The sequence below is a fragment of the Mus musculus genome, chromosome 10 (assembly GCF_000001635.26).
Source record: "Mus musculus strain C57BL/6J chromosome 10, GRCm38.p6 C57BL/6J".
In the NCBI taxonomy this organism is placed as follows: Eukaryota; Metazoa; Chordata; class Mammalia; order Rodentia; family Muridae; genus Mus; species Mus musculus.
In genome coordinates this window covers 3,423,113-3,441,916 of record NC_000076.6, presented here as the reverse complement: position 1 = coordinate 3,441,916, position 18,804 = coordinate 3,423,113, and the positions used below count along the sequence as shown (strand labels likewise).

The following is an 18,804-nucleotide window of genomic DNA, read 5'->3' as shown; positions in this document are numbered from 1 at the left end:
GGTTCGGTTCCCAGTACACATGTCAGCTTACGCCTGTCTGTAACTCCAGTCCAGGGGATCCAGTGCCCTCTTCTGTCCTCCATGGCCATCAGGCATGCATGTGGTGCACAGACTTACAAGCAAGCAAAACACTCATGCACATAAAATGGAAAACATAGATCTTTTTTTTAAAGGGGTAGGGAATGGGTAGCACTAGCTTTTTCGATGTGCATTAGGGAGAAAATTGTAGAAAGTAGCCACTGACCCAAGACATTCTGAAGGCTCTCAAGGATGTTTCTTTAAACCTGGGCAAGTAATGATCTGGGAGAGTAAGGGAAGAGTAGATCTTAGACTATATATATATAAAATAAGTGAGAAGGGGGGACGGGTAGAGAAGGGGAGAAAACAGGACAGGACATTAGGGGGGATGAAGAGAGGAGAGAAGAGAAGGGGAGAGCAGGGCCAGAGAGGGAAGTGGAGTCAACACAGCCACAGAAAGGATAGCATTCCCTGGGAGCTTGGAAAGTTAACTCCAGGCAACATTTAGTCACCTGACTTCTAAACAGATCCTGAGGCGCACTGGCACCAGCCCCACCAGTTCCAGAATGTATAACATGCCTACTCTGAAACCTTATTTTCCAGATCTCTTCTGAGTCCTTTGGCTTTCAGCATCCACCCCCAACACCCACATATGGGCCTGCCTCAGCCTGTGCCAGGGGTAGCAGATGGACACATGCTTTCTAATTATGATCACCATAGCCAGGTGTCTGAGAGCCTTCCCTGGTCATTCAAAGTAATTAATCTGTTATGTTCATTGCTGACAATGTGATATTTCCCAAAAGATGGGACCCTGGAAAATAAGGAAGTAGCCAATCTTGGCTCTATACATAAACTACACTTAGGTCACCCTTTTTAGTATTCAGAACCACTTAGAAAGAAATAAGCTGAATAGATACTCAACAGTAACTCTTTAATTAGAAGTATTCCCTAACACAAGGGCTCTAAAGCATCAATGGTGTCACCAAGCACAGTAACTGTGCCAGCAAAGGAAGCTCTAACAAAGTGTGCCTGAAGGAACTGTTGATGTACAATCTGTACTTTTGAACATACTATCCACTCGAGGCAGAGGCAGAGGGGCAGAGGGACAGAGGGGCAGAGGGGCAGAGAGAGGGGCAGAGGGGCAGAGGGGCAGAGGGGCAGAGGGTCAGAGGGGCAGAGGGTCAGAGGGGCAGAGGGGCAGAGGGGCAGAGGGGCAGAGGGGCAGAGAGAGGGGCAGAGGGGCAGAGGGGCAGAGAGGCAGAGGGGCAGAGAGAGGGGCAGAGGGGCAGAGGGGCAGAGGGACAGAGGGGCAGAGGGGCAGAGGGGCAGAGGGGCAGAGAGAGGGGAAGAGGGGCAGAGGGGCAGAGAGGCAGAGAGGCAGAGACAGGGTACAGAGGCAGAGTACAGAGGAAAAGCAGATGAAAATTCTTAAAGGTGACATACACAGGGACCACCAACCCTGACCTTGCCTATATGGTTGTGTGTTCTCCCCATTTGCTTCCAAGAACAGTCACTGACCTAAAACTGTACATTGACAGGCTCAACTTGCCCCTGGCCCAGGTTCATTGTCAACCTCCTAAAATCTAAGGATTTCTTTAGAGTTCTTTGGTTGCTTGTTTGTCATTGTTGTTTGCTTTTGTTTTGTTTGCTTTGTGAGACAGGGTCTTGCTATGTAGCCCACACTAGACTAAAATCCACCCATCTTCACCTTTACCCTCTCAAGTACTGGGGTTTCAGGTATTCACCACACCTGGCTTCTAGGGCAAGTTTGTGCTGGTTAGCTTTTTGTCAACTTGACAAAAACTAGTGCTGTCTGGAAAGAGTGAAACTCAACTGAGAAAACACTTCTATAAGATTGGTCTGAAGAATGTGGGTCATTTTCTTGATAAATGGTTGGCCTGGAAGGGTCCAGGTCATTGTGGGTGGTACTACCCCTGGGCAGATGGTCATCATTGTATAAGAAAGCAAGCTTGAGAAAACCATGATGAGCAAGCCAGTAAGCATAGTTTCTCCAAGGCTTGTCCATCAGTTTCTGCCTCCAGGTTCCTGCCTCAACTTTCTGCCCTGACTTGCTTTCATGTCAGTCTATAACCTAGAAGGTAAAATAAGCCTTTTCCTTTCCAAGTTGCTTTCAGCTATGATGTTTATCACAGCAACAGAAAGTGAACTAAAACAGCAGCCAAGATGAGAGTCCAGGAATGTGTGAACAGGGTGAATAGCAGAAGGACTTCCCAAGTCACTAAAATTAGGAGAAGTTAGAGAAATGGAAGGTGAAACTTTGTAGGAGGGATTTCTGATGCTAACTAAGGTCCTCCATTTGGTTCTTGATAGATCGATAAAGATGCTAGGGGCCAATTTCTGGGGGAAGGAAAGAGGTGGGACTTCTGGGTCTAAGAGATGTAGAAAGAGGAAGGGGGATTTTGCCATGCTTCGGAGGGAGGAAAGGTAACAGCCATGTAAGATCTTGGGTGTAGTGGACATCGGCCACTTCCCCAGGCAGGAGATTAGAAACCCAACTAACCCAGAGGGCAGTTTTGGTTTGTTGAACAAGGAGAAGGTAACTGGACCACTAAGCTAAGGGCAGATTAAGAGGTGCTGAGCTAAGATTATTGGGAAGGGCATGCTAGCCACAGGAGATTAGAAGCATCCAGCAATTGAGCCAATAAGGCAGGGTGAAATTGAGCTAAGTGTGTGTCTATGTTTTTCATCCATGGATTCAATATTCTCAGGGCAGGGACTAGTAATGTGGTCTGCTCGGAGCTTAAAGTGGGGTAGCAGAAACTACATGCCACACGACTCTCCTCTTTGGACAGGTGATGCTAACACCTGAAAACTGTTTAAAATAACAAAACTGTGTCACCTGCAGAACCAGTTAGACATTATCAAAAAATCTGACTGTGTAAGTTGCCCAGGACACCAGGCAGGAAACAATGAAACACCATAACACATCTAAATATTCTCAGCTCTGAGGATGCTGGGATATACTCCCAGCCATCACAGCCCTACAGCAAGGTCCATTCAGGTACATTCCTTGATAAAAGAGTCAATATTCATTTCATCTAGGGGCTGGGGGAAGATTATAGTTCGATCCATCAGCTAGCAGGGACTACCAGAATTGATCTTGCTTTTCATTATCTGAAAAGCAGTTCATGGTATCTGCTTCAGGTGAGGTCTTGTTGTGGGTGCTGTCAAATGACTTCTGCCAACAGAAATTCCTGAAGACCCTAATCACAGCCCAGTTTTGATTTTCCTCCTTTAACTTGAAGCTATGAAACTTTGTTCTTTGCTTGATTCACATCTGCTTTTAAGATTAATTCATTTTGCTGTGATTACAGTCTCCTTAATCTGATATTCAACTTTTACTTCTAGATGATTTTGTTTCTTACACAAAACTCACCCATGTCTGTATTCACCAAAGGAGGTCAGTGACACACCACATTGTCAGCCTTAGTATGTATAGTATAATTCTTTTTTGCCTAGTAATGTATTTATTGGCATCTTTGCACTTACAATTTAAGCAATATGAAGTGAAGTCCACATAAATATTCCAGCCATGGAAAGCAATCAACAGGACAGAAAAAATAAATAAAATTATAATCTCCTACTTTCTAGTCACTAAAAAGACTAAAGTAATTTCACTCCAAGAATATGCATCATGTCTTAATATTTGCCCAGTGGCCTGTGGAGCAAATGAGGATTTTATCTGGGGTCCTGGAACTGCAATTAATTTAGGAAGCACAGATACTCATGGAATCCAGAATGTGTCCCCTTAGGAAGAGTTAGAGACTCCTTTAAGGGTAAAAAGAGGTTGTAAGTGGTTTGTTTACAAAGGCTCCTTATCAAGAATGATGATTTCAGGATAAGTCTATTTCTGTAGCTCAGGGCCCAGCACAGATACCATTAGGAGCATACCTATTCTAAGAAAGGGTTCAGTTCACACAATCCTCAGGATTTCTCCTCTCTGTAAATGGCTTTCAAGTTCAGACTAATCACCATGGCACAAGAAGAGGTCTAGGTCACAAAATGAAGTTAGTGCTGGCTTCATGTACATCTTTTCTTTTTATCCTGACCCTCTTTGCCAAGATATAGAAATCTCAAATGTCGTGTGTTCAATGGTCTTTAACTCCTATTCGTTTATGTCCATGTAATTCTAATCACACAGAGAGAAATGGGGCTGTGTTAAGGTAAGCGTGGTCATTTTAAGTTTAGTAAGAGGCCGTTAAGTCACCATCGCTCATGAGGACATGTTGACTGGGCCCTGTGCTCTTTATGTGCTTTAGGACTAGGGACATAACTCCATGGTAGAGTGCTGGCCTCATGAGCAAGGTCCCCAGTTCTACTCCCAGCACAAAGAAAATAAAGTCTACACTTTATAAAAATAACATCATTACCTGGGGGCGGCAAGAATCTACAAGCAAGATGTGTGTGAAGTCATCTGCTCTTCCTTTTGTTGCTGCCATCATTATCATCATCATCACCATCAGCATCAATCATCGCTGTCATCATCACCACCACCACCACCACCACAATTGCCACTGCCCTGTGCTCACCTGGGATCTAAGAAAATGTGACAGAAAACAGATCCACCCCTGACCTCACCTCCTGAAAGTTCACCTCCTTTAGGAAATCTTCCTCAAAGTCTTCTGATTTGTTTTGGGCCAAGGTTTTTGGCTCGTGAAGAACACTTGAGGACTGAAGTTAGCTCTCTGGATGGTCAATCATGTCAAAACGTTGGAGCCACCAGACAAACTCTGGCCACCTAAGCTCAGACAAAACTCACAGTTGCTACTCTGCACATGATATCACACAACGTTGCTAACAAAATTAACTGTTCATTCTACTGGGAGGAGAAAACTAGAAGCCAAATATGTCCAGGATGATCCCATATTTGACTCCTGGAATCTCTTCCAAACTATGGTTTTAATCTGTTATCAGAATAAGAAATATAACTTATTTCAATGATTCTGTGGGCTCCTGTATTAAATCACCAAATACAAAGTTCACCTGAGGCACTCCTAAACCTGTAATTGGTTTTGAAGTGGGGCAGTCTTATGGACCGTTCTGTAACTTTGCAGAGTGCTGAATCTTTACCAAACAGGAAATGGACAAAGAACTTTGTCTCTAACTACTATTAGGGAATACTTCTGGGTTGTAAAGACCACCTCAATGGTTTTTATACATACACCAGAAGGAAGATGATGTTCCTTGTGTAAGAGTACAGAGAAAAGCATGGAGGGGGAGAAAGAGTATGGAGTTTCTTTCAAATGTCAGCTCCAACACATACTGGGCAGGGAGGTCTGGTGCATTAGAACAGGAAGGGTCTGGGAACGTAGCTTAGTGGGCACAATGCTTGCCTAGCAAACTTGAGACCTAGATTCGGTCTCCACCACCACACAAGACCAGCATAGTACACACCTAAAATCCCAGCCCTCAGCAGATACAGGCAGCAGAACCAGAAGGTCAAGGTTGTCTTCAGTATGTAATGAATTTGAGGATGTCCGTAGCCTATATAAAACCTCAAAACAATACAAAACGCTGGGTGGTGGTACCAATGGTGCTGGCACATGCCTTTAATCCCAGCATTAATCGGGAGGCAGAAGCAGGAAGATTTCTGTGAGTGCAAGGCCACCCTGGTCTACAGATGGAGTTCCAGAAGAGCCAGGGCTGTTACACACACACACACAAAATCTGGTCTTGTAAAACTAAAAATGGAGGGGGGAGCAGGGCAGAGGCATAGAATGAAAATGTGCAGTTAACAGTCAGGGCACTCAGGAACTGAGATCTTTTAGGCTACCTGATAAAGGCTCATTCGTATCTCACTACTAACCTAATCCTGTAGAATTCATTGTCCTGTTACTCTACAGAACGTCATGGCTTTCACACGAATGGCCTCAGCACTGGAGTGGAGTGCCTTATGACTCTGGTTTTTTCTTTTGGTTTGTTGTTTGTTTGCTTGCTTGCTTGCTTGTTTGTTTGTTTCATTTTGTTTTGTTTTTTGAAGGTATCCAATTTGTTTCTGTATACTCATGTTTATGGTGACTTTTTCTTTAGGCAACACTATTTTATTAACTATGGATATGCAAGAAGTTATCTGGTGATCCTTTTGTGGGGTGTGGAGTCCTTTACTTAGTCAAGATCTGTTCCTTTTGCAGACCCAGACTGATGGCTCTTTAGACGAAGTCTCATAGGCAGATGGAAAGGGCATAACAGAGGCATAACACAAGGTTTCCTGCTTGAGACTTCAGAGTTGTTAAGCTGAGCAACCTGGCTGCTCCTTGTTGGAGCAGTTCCTCTGAGCCACACTCTGGCAAATGCTTTGACTCCTAGCTGACAGAAGCTGCTGAGCTGACAGAAGGAAATGATGACCTGTTTTCCTATTTTGACATTCCTTTGACCATTGAAATTCCTACCCAAGCTCCCTTCTCAAGAGATTGCCTTTTAAATAGCAGTGAGTATTTAACTCACCCACACAGCTTCCGGTGTTGTCGATACTCTGTTCAGGTGATCTCTTCACCCTAGCCAGTTCAAGGAAGACTGTGGGTCAGTCCATGTCAGCATAAACTAGATACGAACATGACAAGCTAACCACAGCTACTGCCAAAGCCCCTTAGAAAAGTGATGTCATGGCACAAGGCCCACACAAGCAGACTCTGCCTTCCTATGCCCAGGACTGGGGTGGGGGTGCGGTGGGAGGCGAGGCATCAGAGCGGCTGTCTTCCAGAGAGCATCAGACGGTTTCTACTTCTAAAACATAGCACGGTTACTTCATAGAAATGGCCCTGACATTTCTATGACCTCACACATAGCTAGGACTTGGAAATGCTTCTCACTACCACTGCCTCTGAATCACCATGGAGACCCCTAGCTCCATAGCAACTGATGGGCTTTGATTGTTCAAAGGCATGCTTGTAGCACAACCACTGGGAGAGCAAATGACACCCAGGTGCTGAAAGAAAAACATGATGTTTACCCTGAACAGTGACATGGGTGCCTTCTGTTAGGAGCAGGCCCCTTTCAGAACAGCCCATTCTTGGTTTTGCCACTCCCTGAAATCCTGAAGGCAGGACCCTCCTGTAGGTACCAAACACATTTTCTGTCCCTTACTCCTATATAATGGAGGCACAGCTATGTGATCTTAAGACTTGAAAGTGAAGAAATGAAAGTCCTTTCGGTAGTCAGCCTGTGACACACAGAGAAGAACACCATGGCCGAAAATATATGGCAGAGGGTGATATGTGAGGAGCGGGTGTGGCGGCAGTCCCAAAGGCGCCAGGGACTGCAGCTAAGTCGTATGACTTGCACCTGACTTCCTCATATAAGCCACAAACATCTTGAGAGCTGCGCAGGTGTACCAGGATACCGGTGAATCCATTTTGATGGAGATATGCCCCTGCTGCCCTGATTAGCTGAAGCTGCATGCCTGGTGAGGTGGCGTGGCCTGCTATGAGTGGATGTGAACTGAGAGTATAAAAGAGTAAGAGGCCCGGGTTAGAGGGAGGATTGTTATTCGAGAGAGGATTATTATTATTGGGAGATATAAACAAGAAGAAATATAAACAAGAAGAAACAGGACTGAATAAACGTGTGCAGAAGGATCCTGTTGCAGCGTCGTTCTTCCTGGCCAGTTGGGCGCGTGCAAGAGTGATATGCCCAAATCATTATACTTGTGAGAAATTAGTACATTCTTTGAAAGTAATTTTTTGATGTTAGCAATTGAAAAATGCAATTGGTGACTTGGGATATTTTGCATGTTTGAATGTAAGTGGGAGGCTTTCTATAGATTCAGGTTCAGTGGGCAGATCACTGCCCTCTTGTGCATTATCTTTACCTTATGGGTTTCCATGCATACTCTGACCTGTTCACTGACAAGCTTTGGGAACTTTGGCAGCCTCTCTACGTAGCAGATTCCTTAACTGATAACAGTGGAATCTGTCTCCGGTCTGATGTTGAGAGGCATCCATATGGAAACTTTTTCCTACCAAGAAGTAAAAAAACCAACAGCCAAATGAAAGATCAGCAACTCCTCTTTAGATCTGTAAGAGAGGTGAGGCCACAGGGCAAACCAATAACATGAACATGAGTGGGGGGTGAATACAGAGAATTACAACAGGGAGTAGAAAAACCACAGGGAGCAGCCTGTCTCCCTGGGAACCAACACCTGAAAGAAGACCCATCCACAAATGACAAATTGCTTGGAGAGATTAAAAAACCTAAGGGGACTTGGGCGGGGGGTCGTATCATCTAGTGAGTTTTCCCAAGTCCTCACATTGAACATCAAAGGAAAATCTTTTTGTTTCTAGCATCTAAGAAACTTGACAGAAGGGACAAAACCCAACTATAGCTGGCTCTATCTTTTTGGGGGCAGGGTGAGGTCCAGGGAGGTCCGAGGAAGGTACAGTAGGAGAGCTGTGGAGACTGAAAGGAACGAAGGAACTGTACAGTTCAGGGACAATAGCTCACCAAAAAGGCTGAGACTGTGTTGTTAAGCTGTAGAATGCTTTCACTGCCTGCCCAGCCCAGACCTCTATTACTAATGACTGGTGACAAGTCTCTTGTACCCAATCCATTAAGCAGACATACAAGACAACAGAAAAGGTCAAATCTCACAGTTTAAAGAAACAGCAACCATCATTATGAGAAAACAGCAGGAAACTCAGTGGACTAAGAATCAAAACCAACTATAGTATTTTACCAAAGGTTCTGATGAATAGTCAGACAGGCAGAGGGGAAGTCATGGTGAGGAAAAACACTCACGAAAATGTAGATGACCTTTTTTGGCTCAAAAGTAAAATGGACACAGTTAAGGAAAGAATCTCTAAGCTTGAGGCGATATTAATAAAAATAACAGATGTGATGCTTAGTCTTAACTGTCACCTTGGTGATAGCTACAATCATCTAGGTGACAAGCCTCCAAGAACACCTAGGAGGATTACCTAGGTTTAGGTTAGTCTCTGGGCATGCTCATGAGAGACTGCCTTGAATGGACTAATTGAGGTGTGAAGACCTTCCCACTCTGAGTGGTGCTAATTTTTTGGTAGGGTCCTTGACCATATGAAACTGGAGAGCCATGGAGAGATCTGAGGATTCACATTCATCTTGCTTTCTGCTTTTGGCTTGGTTGTGACAAATTCAGCTGCTTCAAGCTTCTGCTGCCCCGTTTTCCCCACCATACTGGACTGTACCTTGAATTGTAAGCCAGGAAAAACCCTTCTTGTCTTAATTTGGTTTTGTCAGGGTACTTTATTGAAGTAATAGGGAAAGAAACTAAGAGAGGGAGACATTCCAGCTTTATTGGTAAGAAGATATACTGTTTTCAAATACGATGTCTCTTCCCGACTTGACCTCCAGATTGAATGTAATCTCACTTACCACTCCCAGTAAGTTCTTTTGTGGTTATTGTTAGCCAATTCTAAAGTGCAGAGACACATGACTGACAACCGTTATCACAGGACCAATAGAAGAAAGCCACTAGAGAGAGGATGCTATTTATCTTCAAGATGTACTGTAAGGCTCAAGTAACTGAGACTGTGTGGTATTATAAGAGAAAGAGAAACCCAGCTATGACCCAGAATAGACAGCCTAGAAATAGACCCATAGAAATGTAATCAACTAATCTTTGATAAAGGATCAAAGGCAATAATAAGAGTGAGGCGAGGAAAAAAAAAAACTTTTGAACAACTTGTGCTGACACAAACTGGACATGCACATTCAAGATAAAAGCAAATACTGTAGAGACAACCCTTCACTCTCCTCGAAAAGAAACTCAGATGGACCAAAGATAGACCTAAATGTCAAATAATAACAGTACAGTAAGATGTATATTGAAGGAGAAAACGGTAGTGGTTGTCCACAGTGATGAGTGTTAGGAACATCAACAAAGGCAAAGAAAAAAATCCATGCAAGAGAGCACTGATAAGTTGGGCTTCGCTAAATAAACTGTTGTATAAAAGACACTCCAGAGAGAAAGAACAGAGTGGAAGAAAAGACATTCCCATTAATAAAAGCCTGGAGGCCAAGACAAACTGAGTTTCCCACTCTCCCCTTTGTATATGATACACAACTATTATACCAATTATCTCTATCTTCAGCCTTGAAGAATTTTTAAAACTCAACAGCAGGAGCTGGAGAGGCAGCTCAGTGGTTAAGGACAATTGCTGCTGTTACAGGGGGCCTGGGTCCGGTGTCTAGCCCCTCACATAGTGGCTCACAGCTGCCTGTAGCTCTAGTTCCAGGGAATCTGAAATCCTCTTTCCGTCACTGTGGGCACTGCATGAATGTGATCCACTTAAATGCATGCAGATGAAACACTCAGAGACATAAGATAAAAAATAAAAATAAAGTCATCTTGATATCTAACATCAGCAAAAACAAAAACCCCATTAAAAAAAATTGAACTAGAGTCCTCACTAGATATCTCTCCCCTAAGGGAATATATAGGTAGCAAATGTGTATACAAGTAAGTGCTCCATATGACATGTCTTAGGAAAATTTAGATTAAAAACAAAGATATATCAATATGCACCTCTCAGAACGACCACAAGTCGAGAACATTAACAACATGTTGTTAATGTGTTGTGGATGACTTGAAGAAGGAGGAACATTCATTCCTGATGAGAACAAAAAACCATCTGCCTACCTCAAAAGGGTCTGGTATGTTCCCACAAATCCAAATATAGTCTTAAGGTACAATACACGTACCTTGGAATTTACCCCAAGGACATGGAAACTTATCATTACAAAAGCCTGCACAAGAGTATTCAGAGCAGCACTGCCAACACTTGAAAGCAAGTCAAGCATCCTTTAATGTGTGAGCACTAGGTATAGACCTGGGGTTATCATCTAGAACTAAAATAGAGTGAGCTGTCAAACTATGGAAAGCCATGGAGGAGACTGAAATGTCTGAGTATGAAGAAGTCAGGCTGTGGGGGTAACATCTTGCAAGACTCCAGCTGGATGCCAACAGCAGGAAATCATGGGGTCAGCAAAGACAGTGTTGTGTGGGCCTGCAAGGAGGAAAGGGATAGGAGGGCAGAATGCAGGGCAGTGCAGAATGCAGGGCAGTGTAGAATGCAGGGCAGTGTAGAATGCAGGGCAGTGAAGCTACTCTGTATGACACAGTTACGATGAAAACAAGCCGAGTGTTCTCAAAACCACAGAAGGTATAACAGAAGGTACAAGAGCAAGTGTGAGCCCTATGTAGACTATGGACGTGGGTGATTACCAAGTGTCAATATGAACTCATCAGGACTTACAAATGCACCACTCTGGTGGGGGGTTGTTGATAATTGAGGAAGCTGGGGATATAGACAGGAAATTTTTATACCCTCTGGTCTATTACACTGTGAATCTAAAACTGCTCTGGAAGTCTAAGTCTGTGTAAAATACTAAGCTATGAGTGATTTAATAAATGTTTAATATATTAATAAAGACATATTCAGTACATAATTAATTCCAAGCTTATAAATCAATTAGCTATTGTCGTTATTGCTATTAAAATTATCACTGTAAATAACCTTTACTGAATTGCTAGGGGAAGTTATGAGTACCTCTATTTACAGGAGCCTCTATAACAAGAGGAAATTGAGGCTCAGAGAGGTTGAGAGCCTTATTAAAAAATTATGCAGCACCAGCTGTTTTTTCCCCAAAGACACAAATCAAAATTCACTCTCTTTCCACCATCTCTTCTCCCTCTGTGGTAAGGTAGTATAAACAACTCTATCTACATCATCAAAGATGCCTTGTTTACATTCCAAACTCTCAAGTGACATGATCATGTATAAGGTAACTTTGATCAAGTACAGCACCTCCAGAGATGGTTGCTTTAAAAGGAGGGATGCCTAACTATTTAGCATCTAGTTCAGATCAGATAGAATTGTCTAAAGTTCTGAGACAAGGTACTCATGAGGACAAACAGGACAGCACTACAGAGCACAAGCTCCAGTGTTAGACCTCAGAGTCAACTATTGGCTCCTTGGATTACTGCTCTGACACTGAAGACAAGTTACCCAAACCCTCTTCACCTGATGGCTGTGGATCAAACAGGGCAATATAGGTTAATACAATGTGAGCTACTTGACTCTGAAAAAATTGAAGCCAGTATGTTTCTTTCTAGTCCAGGTGTCACACAGCTGTATCTTACAAGCATCTACTAAAAGGCAAAGCATTTCACCTTTCTCAAAGCATCCTTTAGGATGAATGAACTTGAATAGACACTCTCACTCGGCAGCACTTCTATTCTTTGAAACCATGAGCTAAAAAAAGAATCCAGAGATGCCCTCTTGAGAACTCCAGCTCATTTCCCTCCTCTCAGAACAGTCAAAGGCTGATTTTTTTTAAATCTCATATGCCTATGTATCAAGACCAGAGGCTGACATTGAGTAGATAAACCAGTTGGCCAAGAGCTTGCTGTGAGATCATGAAGAGCGAAATTCAACCCCCAACCTGGTGTGGTAGTTAACACTCTAATCCCAGCACTGGGTAGGCAGAGGCCTGGAGGATTCCCTAGGGCTTTCTGGTTAGTGAGCCTCACCTACTGTCTTAGTCAGGGTTTCTATTACTGCACAAACATCATGACCAAGAAGCAAGCTGGGGAGGAAAGGGTTTATTCAGCTTACAATTCCATACTGCTCTTTATCACCAAGGAAGTCAGGACTGGAACTCAAGCAGGTCAGGAAGCAGGAGCTGATACAGAGGCCATAGAGAAATGTTCTTTACTGGCTTGCTCAGCCTGCTTTCTTATAGAACCAAGACTACCAGCCCAGAGATGGCACCATCCACAAGGGGCCTTTCCCCCTTGATCACTAATTGAGAAAATGCCTTACAGCTGGATCTCATGGAGGCATTTCCTCAACTGAAGCTCCTTTCTCTGTGATAACTCCAGCTGTGTCAAGTTGACACAAAACTAGCCAGGACACCTACCTAGCCCACATGGAGAGCTCCAGGAACCTGGCAGATCCTCTCTCAAAGAACTAACAAACCATAAAAGCAGACCAAGATAGACAGCACCTGGGCATGACAGGCAAGGTTGACCCCTAGCCTCGAGGTAGCCACAATTGCTTTCACACACACATACATACACCTACATGAACAGGCATACATAAATGCACACACTCAAAAAATTAGATGAATATTGTTGCAGGATCAGGACCCTCCACGTTCACTTACCTGCATAGCTGTGAGTCATTGATTTTGATCCCTAGACATGGGAAAAAGCAGGGGACACAGAGGGGGTTGTTTGGGTAGTGGTCTATGGGGCTGATCAAAGTGTAAATCTGACAGCCTAAGCTTTGCCACCTACATAACCATCTACCCAAGAGGGGAACTGAACAAAACAGAGTGGGTATCTAAGAAGCGACCTTCTGCACCTTCCAATCTGGTTCTCAACTGCAACCCATGCCTCTGCACATTGCATGTTACCCATCTGCATGATCCATTGCCTTTTAGTTTCCTTAGTACTGGGGATGGAACTCTCCACCCTGTGCAGGGTGGTGGCTAAATCCTCATAAGTCAGTAAACAGCAAGTACTTCCCCTTGTCCCCCACCCACAGAGGCAACTTTCACATGAGGGACAAAATGAAGCCTGCCTGAGAGCCTAGAGATTGGCCAGTGGCAGCCAATCAGGAACTGCCACTTGGAGGACATGCTTGCTTAGGGCTAATTGGGTGAGGGTGGAGAATATAAAGGGTGTTCCCCAAGAGTTAGTAAATGACCTTGCTGCTGCTTTCTCACCTGCTCCCAAGAGTGATGCCGGGCAGGACAGAGGACTCAGGTGACAACACTTAATATTCCAGGCAAGCACTCCACACTAAGCCCCAAGTCCAGCCCTCATTTTTTCTCAACTATATCCCTAGCAGTCTTGTCTAACCCAACATATCAACTTTAAATTGCTCTTCAGATATCAGAATGTTCTAATTAAAATTCATACCCAACAGTCTGTAGATAAAGAAGCTCTGTTCTCCAAACAGCTAAGGAGCAGGCTCTCATGCCTCCTTCTTCCAGACAGCCCGAAGTCAAGCTGGCAACTTTCCAGCCAGGGGTTGGAACAATCACTCTGACACAACCTCAATCTTCCCAGGGGAACTTCGAGTCATTTAAAGTTGGGCTCTATTCTCAGGAACAAATGTGAGATTTTTGTTGTGTAAATACCCTGCATTTATAGCAACAACAGTGACAGCTCACTGTAATGGAATCTTAAGGGACCAACATTATAATGTTGCTCACGGTTATACTTCCCTTATCTCATGCCACATAAAGCAGCATTAAAAAGTCTTCCTGGCAACCTGCTCACACCAGAATAAGACCCAAGAACAAACAGAATAATGTTAAAAGTAAAACACCTGATTAAAATCCTCAAGGAGAATAACATTGACTACTGAAACAGGGGAAAATACTAAAGCAAATGGAAACCATAAAGAAATCTGAGATGTTAGATATAAGACAGATAACACTTTAAGATGCCAACAAGAGTGCTAGAAAAACTCAAGTCCAGGACGTCTGTAAGAAAGCTGAGTACGAGGTGAAGGGCATGGAAAAGATAATGGGAATGAGCTTCAATGTTCCATCTAAAAGGTGATTTATAAATAAAAAGAAATCATAGATTCAGAAAGCTGAGGGAGAAATAAAGACAATGGGTGAATAATAGACAAGAAAAAGGGCCACATGCACACACACACACACACACACACACACACACATGCACACATGCACACACTTGCACACAAGCACACACACATGCACACTTGAACACACACAAGCACACAAGCACACACACACATGCACAGGTGCTAGTGCACATATGCATGTAAGGAGCCATGGCCCTAGTTTACTGTTGGCTCTGTAGTGAAAACATGTTTAAATGGTAATATTACAGATTTTAACTATTGATTTAATAAAATTCTGCTATATAATTTTATTAAAGGAATGAATAAAACGAAATTACATAGATAGTAAGAGAACTATCATCTTTCCCAGAAAGTCAATAGATGGATAAAAACAGTAACTACATAGCTAAGAATATAACAATAACTGAAAGGAAATGGGATATATGCCTCTAGAGAGAGGGAAGGGGAAAGAGAAGCTTTCTTTTCTTGGCCTTATGACATATGGTGGTTTTTCAAGAGTATGAATGTGTGTCATGTTCATCCAAGCACACTTTTAATAGACAAAATTAAACAGTTAAATTTCTATAGGATGCAATCAAAACCAGGGCTTGAAATACACAGCTCAAATTGATATCTACCCTTAAACCAAATGATCATAAAACACAGACATTTATACAGTCTTAAATACATATTTTCTTCTCCAGAGTTTACCACTTCAAAACTCAGAAGAGTCACCCTTATCTCTTTGATATTAAGTGATCTCCAAATGTCTGACAGATCTTCCAACTTCTCTGACTTAGACAGGAACAAAGTATTTGGTGGGGGTGGGGGAGGACTTATAATTTTATAACTGATCAAAAATCTTTATCTTTACATGAAATATATAATCAACAATATCTATTGTTTCTTATACTAAACATACCACTTGATGAACACCCAGACAAAGCATAATATTTTTCACTCCTAATAAAGGTCATTTACATGTGCGATTTTTGCCTGCATATATGTCTATACACCGTGTGCGTGCCTAGTACCCACAGATGGCAGCATAGGGTATTGGGTCACCTGGAACTGGAGTTGCAGATGGTTGTGAATTGCTCTGTGGCTGCAGGAAACCTAACCCAGGCCCTCTGAAAAGCAGCCTCTGCTTTTAATTGCTGAGCCACCTTGCCAGCCCCAATTTGAAGCATTTTTTAAAAAATATGTACCCATGAAGTCATAAACTATATTCTCCTTCTATAACAACTCTGCACCTCCTCACAATTTTCTCTAAAACATAAGCACACCCTGCTCCAATAACATCTTTCTAAACCTAACAGGTTTAGGCTTAGAAATAATGAAGCTAGCACTGTGAGAGAAACAGGCGTGCATGGGTGGAAACTGACCATTTTTATTCACTCAGTGTAGCTTAGCTTTCAAAACAGGCAAATGGATTTGACAAAACAAACAAACAAACAAAAAAAAACCCCCAAAAAACCCAAAACAAAACATAAAAATTTTCAACACAACACTTGGTAGAATAATTTGCTTACCTCTGTTGGTTTATAGCAGTCTACGAGAGCTTCCTAGAATTAAATACACAGAAAGTCAGGATTTTTTTTTAATTCATCATCTTAAAGGTGAAATAAAAAGTAATTTCTCCTTAATTTAAATTATTTTATCTTAAATTGTGTGTGTGTGTGTGATATGTACATATGAATTCAGGATTCACGAAAGCCAGGGGAGGATGTTCGATGTCCCACGGAACTGGAGTTATGGACAGCTGTGAGCCACAGATGTGGGTGCTCAGAACTGAAGTCTAGTTCTCTGGCAGAGCAGCAAGTGCTCTTAACTGCTGAGCCTTCTCCACAGCCCCCTCATTTCATCTTGAAATCATTATTTTACAATGGTCTGTGACAAGGATTACTACTGACTACCCACAGTCACATTTTATTTCATTGAATGTAGAAATCAATAAATACACATCTAGGAATATTATTCTAAATAAATTTATTTAAAAGATCCAATTGGTCAGCTAAGATATAAAAATGCCATTCATATGCAGCCATGTATTTTTCCCTAGTATGGGTGTGTGTGTGTGTGTGTGTGTGTGTGTATATATATATATACATATATATATATATATACATATACATATATATATATATATGTGTGTATATATATATATGTGTGTGTGTATATATATATGTGTGTGTGTGTGTGTGTGTGTGTGTGTGTGTATGCACAATACATATACATATACACACATACATATACACATACACATATGCATACATACTGAATAGAGCTTTTGAAAAACAAAAGACTTCCTTTTGTGCTATCACAGCTTTGCAAAATCAAATATAACCCCCACTAAATTATAAATGTCTCACTGATCAGAGCTTGCTTTAAAGGATGATATTCCCCCTCTTTCTGCAGGGACACATGTACAAACTCACACCCTTCCTTTGGATTACCTACCTGGCTCACATTAAGTATATCCAGATATACTTAAAGCTGAGACCGTGCCTGTACAAGATGGTCACCATCATGTACATGGAGAGAGGGCTCTGGCCTGATTCAGCCATAGATGGCTTTATCTTCTTCTCACTCTTGTGGAACTAAGCAGGGAGGGGACTTGGAGGACAACCAAAAAGCCTCTTTCAAGTTCTCAACTGACCTTTTAAATGTCATTTGATTTTTGATAGAACTGATGTCTGCTTTATCTTTAAAAAAAAAATATTGTCATGGGGACAGCTGTGGTGGCACATGCCTTTAATCCCAGCACTCAGGAAGCAGACCAGAAGTAGGCAGATCTCTCTGAGTTTGAGGCCAGCCTGGTCTACAAAGTGAGTTCCAGAATAGCCAAGGCTACACAAAGAAATCATGTCTTGAAAAACAAAACAAAACACCAAAAACCCTATTGTCTACCAATGAAATCTACACACAAAGAACAATCATTAGAACTGAGGCTGCTTGTCATTCTTGAGGCACTTGTAATTATGAACACATTAATCACATCAATGAGTTAAAATATGCATTTTGATTGTCTCCAGTCATCATGGGCTATTGGGGATAGCCAACAGCCACTAACAGTAATTACCAGTGGACCTTAAGAACAATGGCAGGTCACAGGGTTAATTAGTTTTAGAAACTGCCCAGTAATGATTGAGACATGACCTCCTATGGGAAAATATGGGTTGTGTTGCTGTCTGCTAAGAAACATTAGGCACCTCAACCCCCACAATTCTGGCAGAATATAATCAGGTGAGCACCTAACAAAAGGTATTTTACTAAACACAATCACATCCCAAGCAATATAATTCTAGAAATTGCTGTCATAAATGATTTAATTCACAATTGCAAGGTGAAAGCCTGGGACTTGGAGATTCTCAGGTCTGGCTCAGTCTCCTTATCACTTGCCTGCATGGCACCTCTCTCTTCCCTAGACATTGACCTTTCAAGATGGAATTGACTTTGTCTCCCAAGATAATAAGGTTTGGGAGCACTGTCCCAGAAGGTCCCTGGAAAACTGTTGTCAACAGATGTTTTTATTATCAGGGTTGCAGCAGATGGGCAAGAGCTGGCACTGATGCTTTCTGTTCTGTTAAATGCCATTGTTCAAATCCTGGGGGCTGCCAGTGCTCCCACAAGACAGCATCAGTTGGTACCCAGGCTTTGGAGACCCAAGTGGACTCAAACATCCATGGTCAGGACATCCTAGATCTTGAAAGCTGTTTACCTGTAATTTCGAAGCTCTTTCCTCCTCGCTGTTGGCATCAAGAAGATCATCAATGTCAATTTCTACATCTGGCATTTCTTCTTCCTGGGGAAGAAAATGTGAATGAAGGCTTTAGTGTAGGGAAAAACTAAATCCAGCACTCTAACCCAATCGAGTTAAATACAGGACTGGACTATCCAGGGGTGGGGCAATGGTGGATAAGAAGGGGAAGGGATGGGGACTGGAGAAGGATGAAGAAAGGGGGATAGAAATGAGAGATGGGAAGGAATGGGAGAAAGAAAGAGGGATGAGAGGGAACAAAGGCACAGGAGCACTACATTCAGCTCCTAACAGTAATCACATCTATGGGTAGATCATGGTAGATTGTTAGAGTTCTGAAAAGGTGGGAATTACAGATTCTAATTCACATATACTCTCCTCTTGTTGACCACACCAGTCTTTACTGTGGGCCACATCTCTCTTCAC

The 18,804-nt window shown here is 42.5% G+C and overlaps 1 protein-coding gene across 4 annotated transcripts in view; it reads right to left on the bottom strand.

The window, feature by feature from the left end:
- Positions 1-18,804, bottom strand: part of Ppp1r14c (protein phosphatase 1, regulatory inhibitor subunit 14C) — a 99,005-nt gene that overhangs the window by 23,062 nt on the left and 57,139 nt on the right. For 2 of the 4 annotated variants that reach the window (XM_030245354.1, XM_006512490.4), the window contains 3 exons: positions 18,340-18,423; positions 16,151-16,183; positions 6,484-6,533 (listed from right to left, as the gene is read on the bottom strand). In XM_030245354.1, the coding sequence (XP_030101214.1) occupies positions 6,516-6,533; positions 16,151-16,183; positions 18,340-18,423 (135 nt within the window). In that variant the 3' untranslated portion in view covers positions 6,484-6,515. The remainder of the gene's footprint in view (positions 1-6,483; positions 6,534-16,150; positions 16,184-18,339; positions 18,424-18,804) is intronic. The other 2 variants (XM_006512489.3, NM_133485.2) reach the window with 1 other exon arrangement.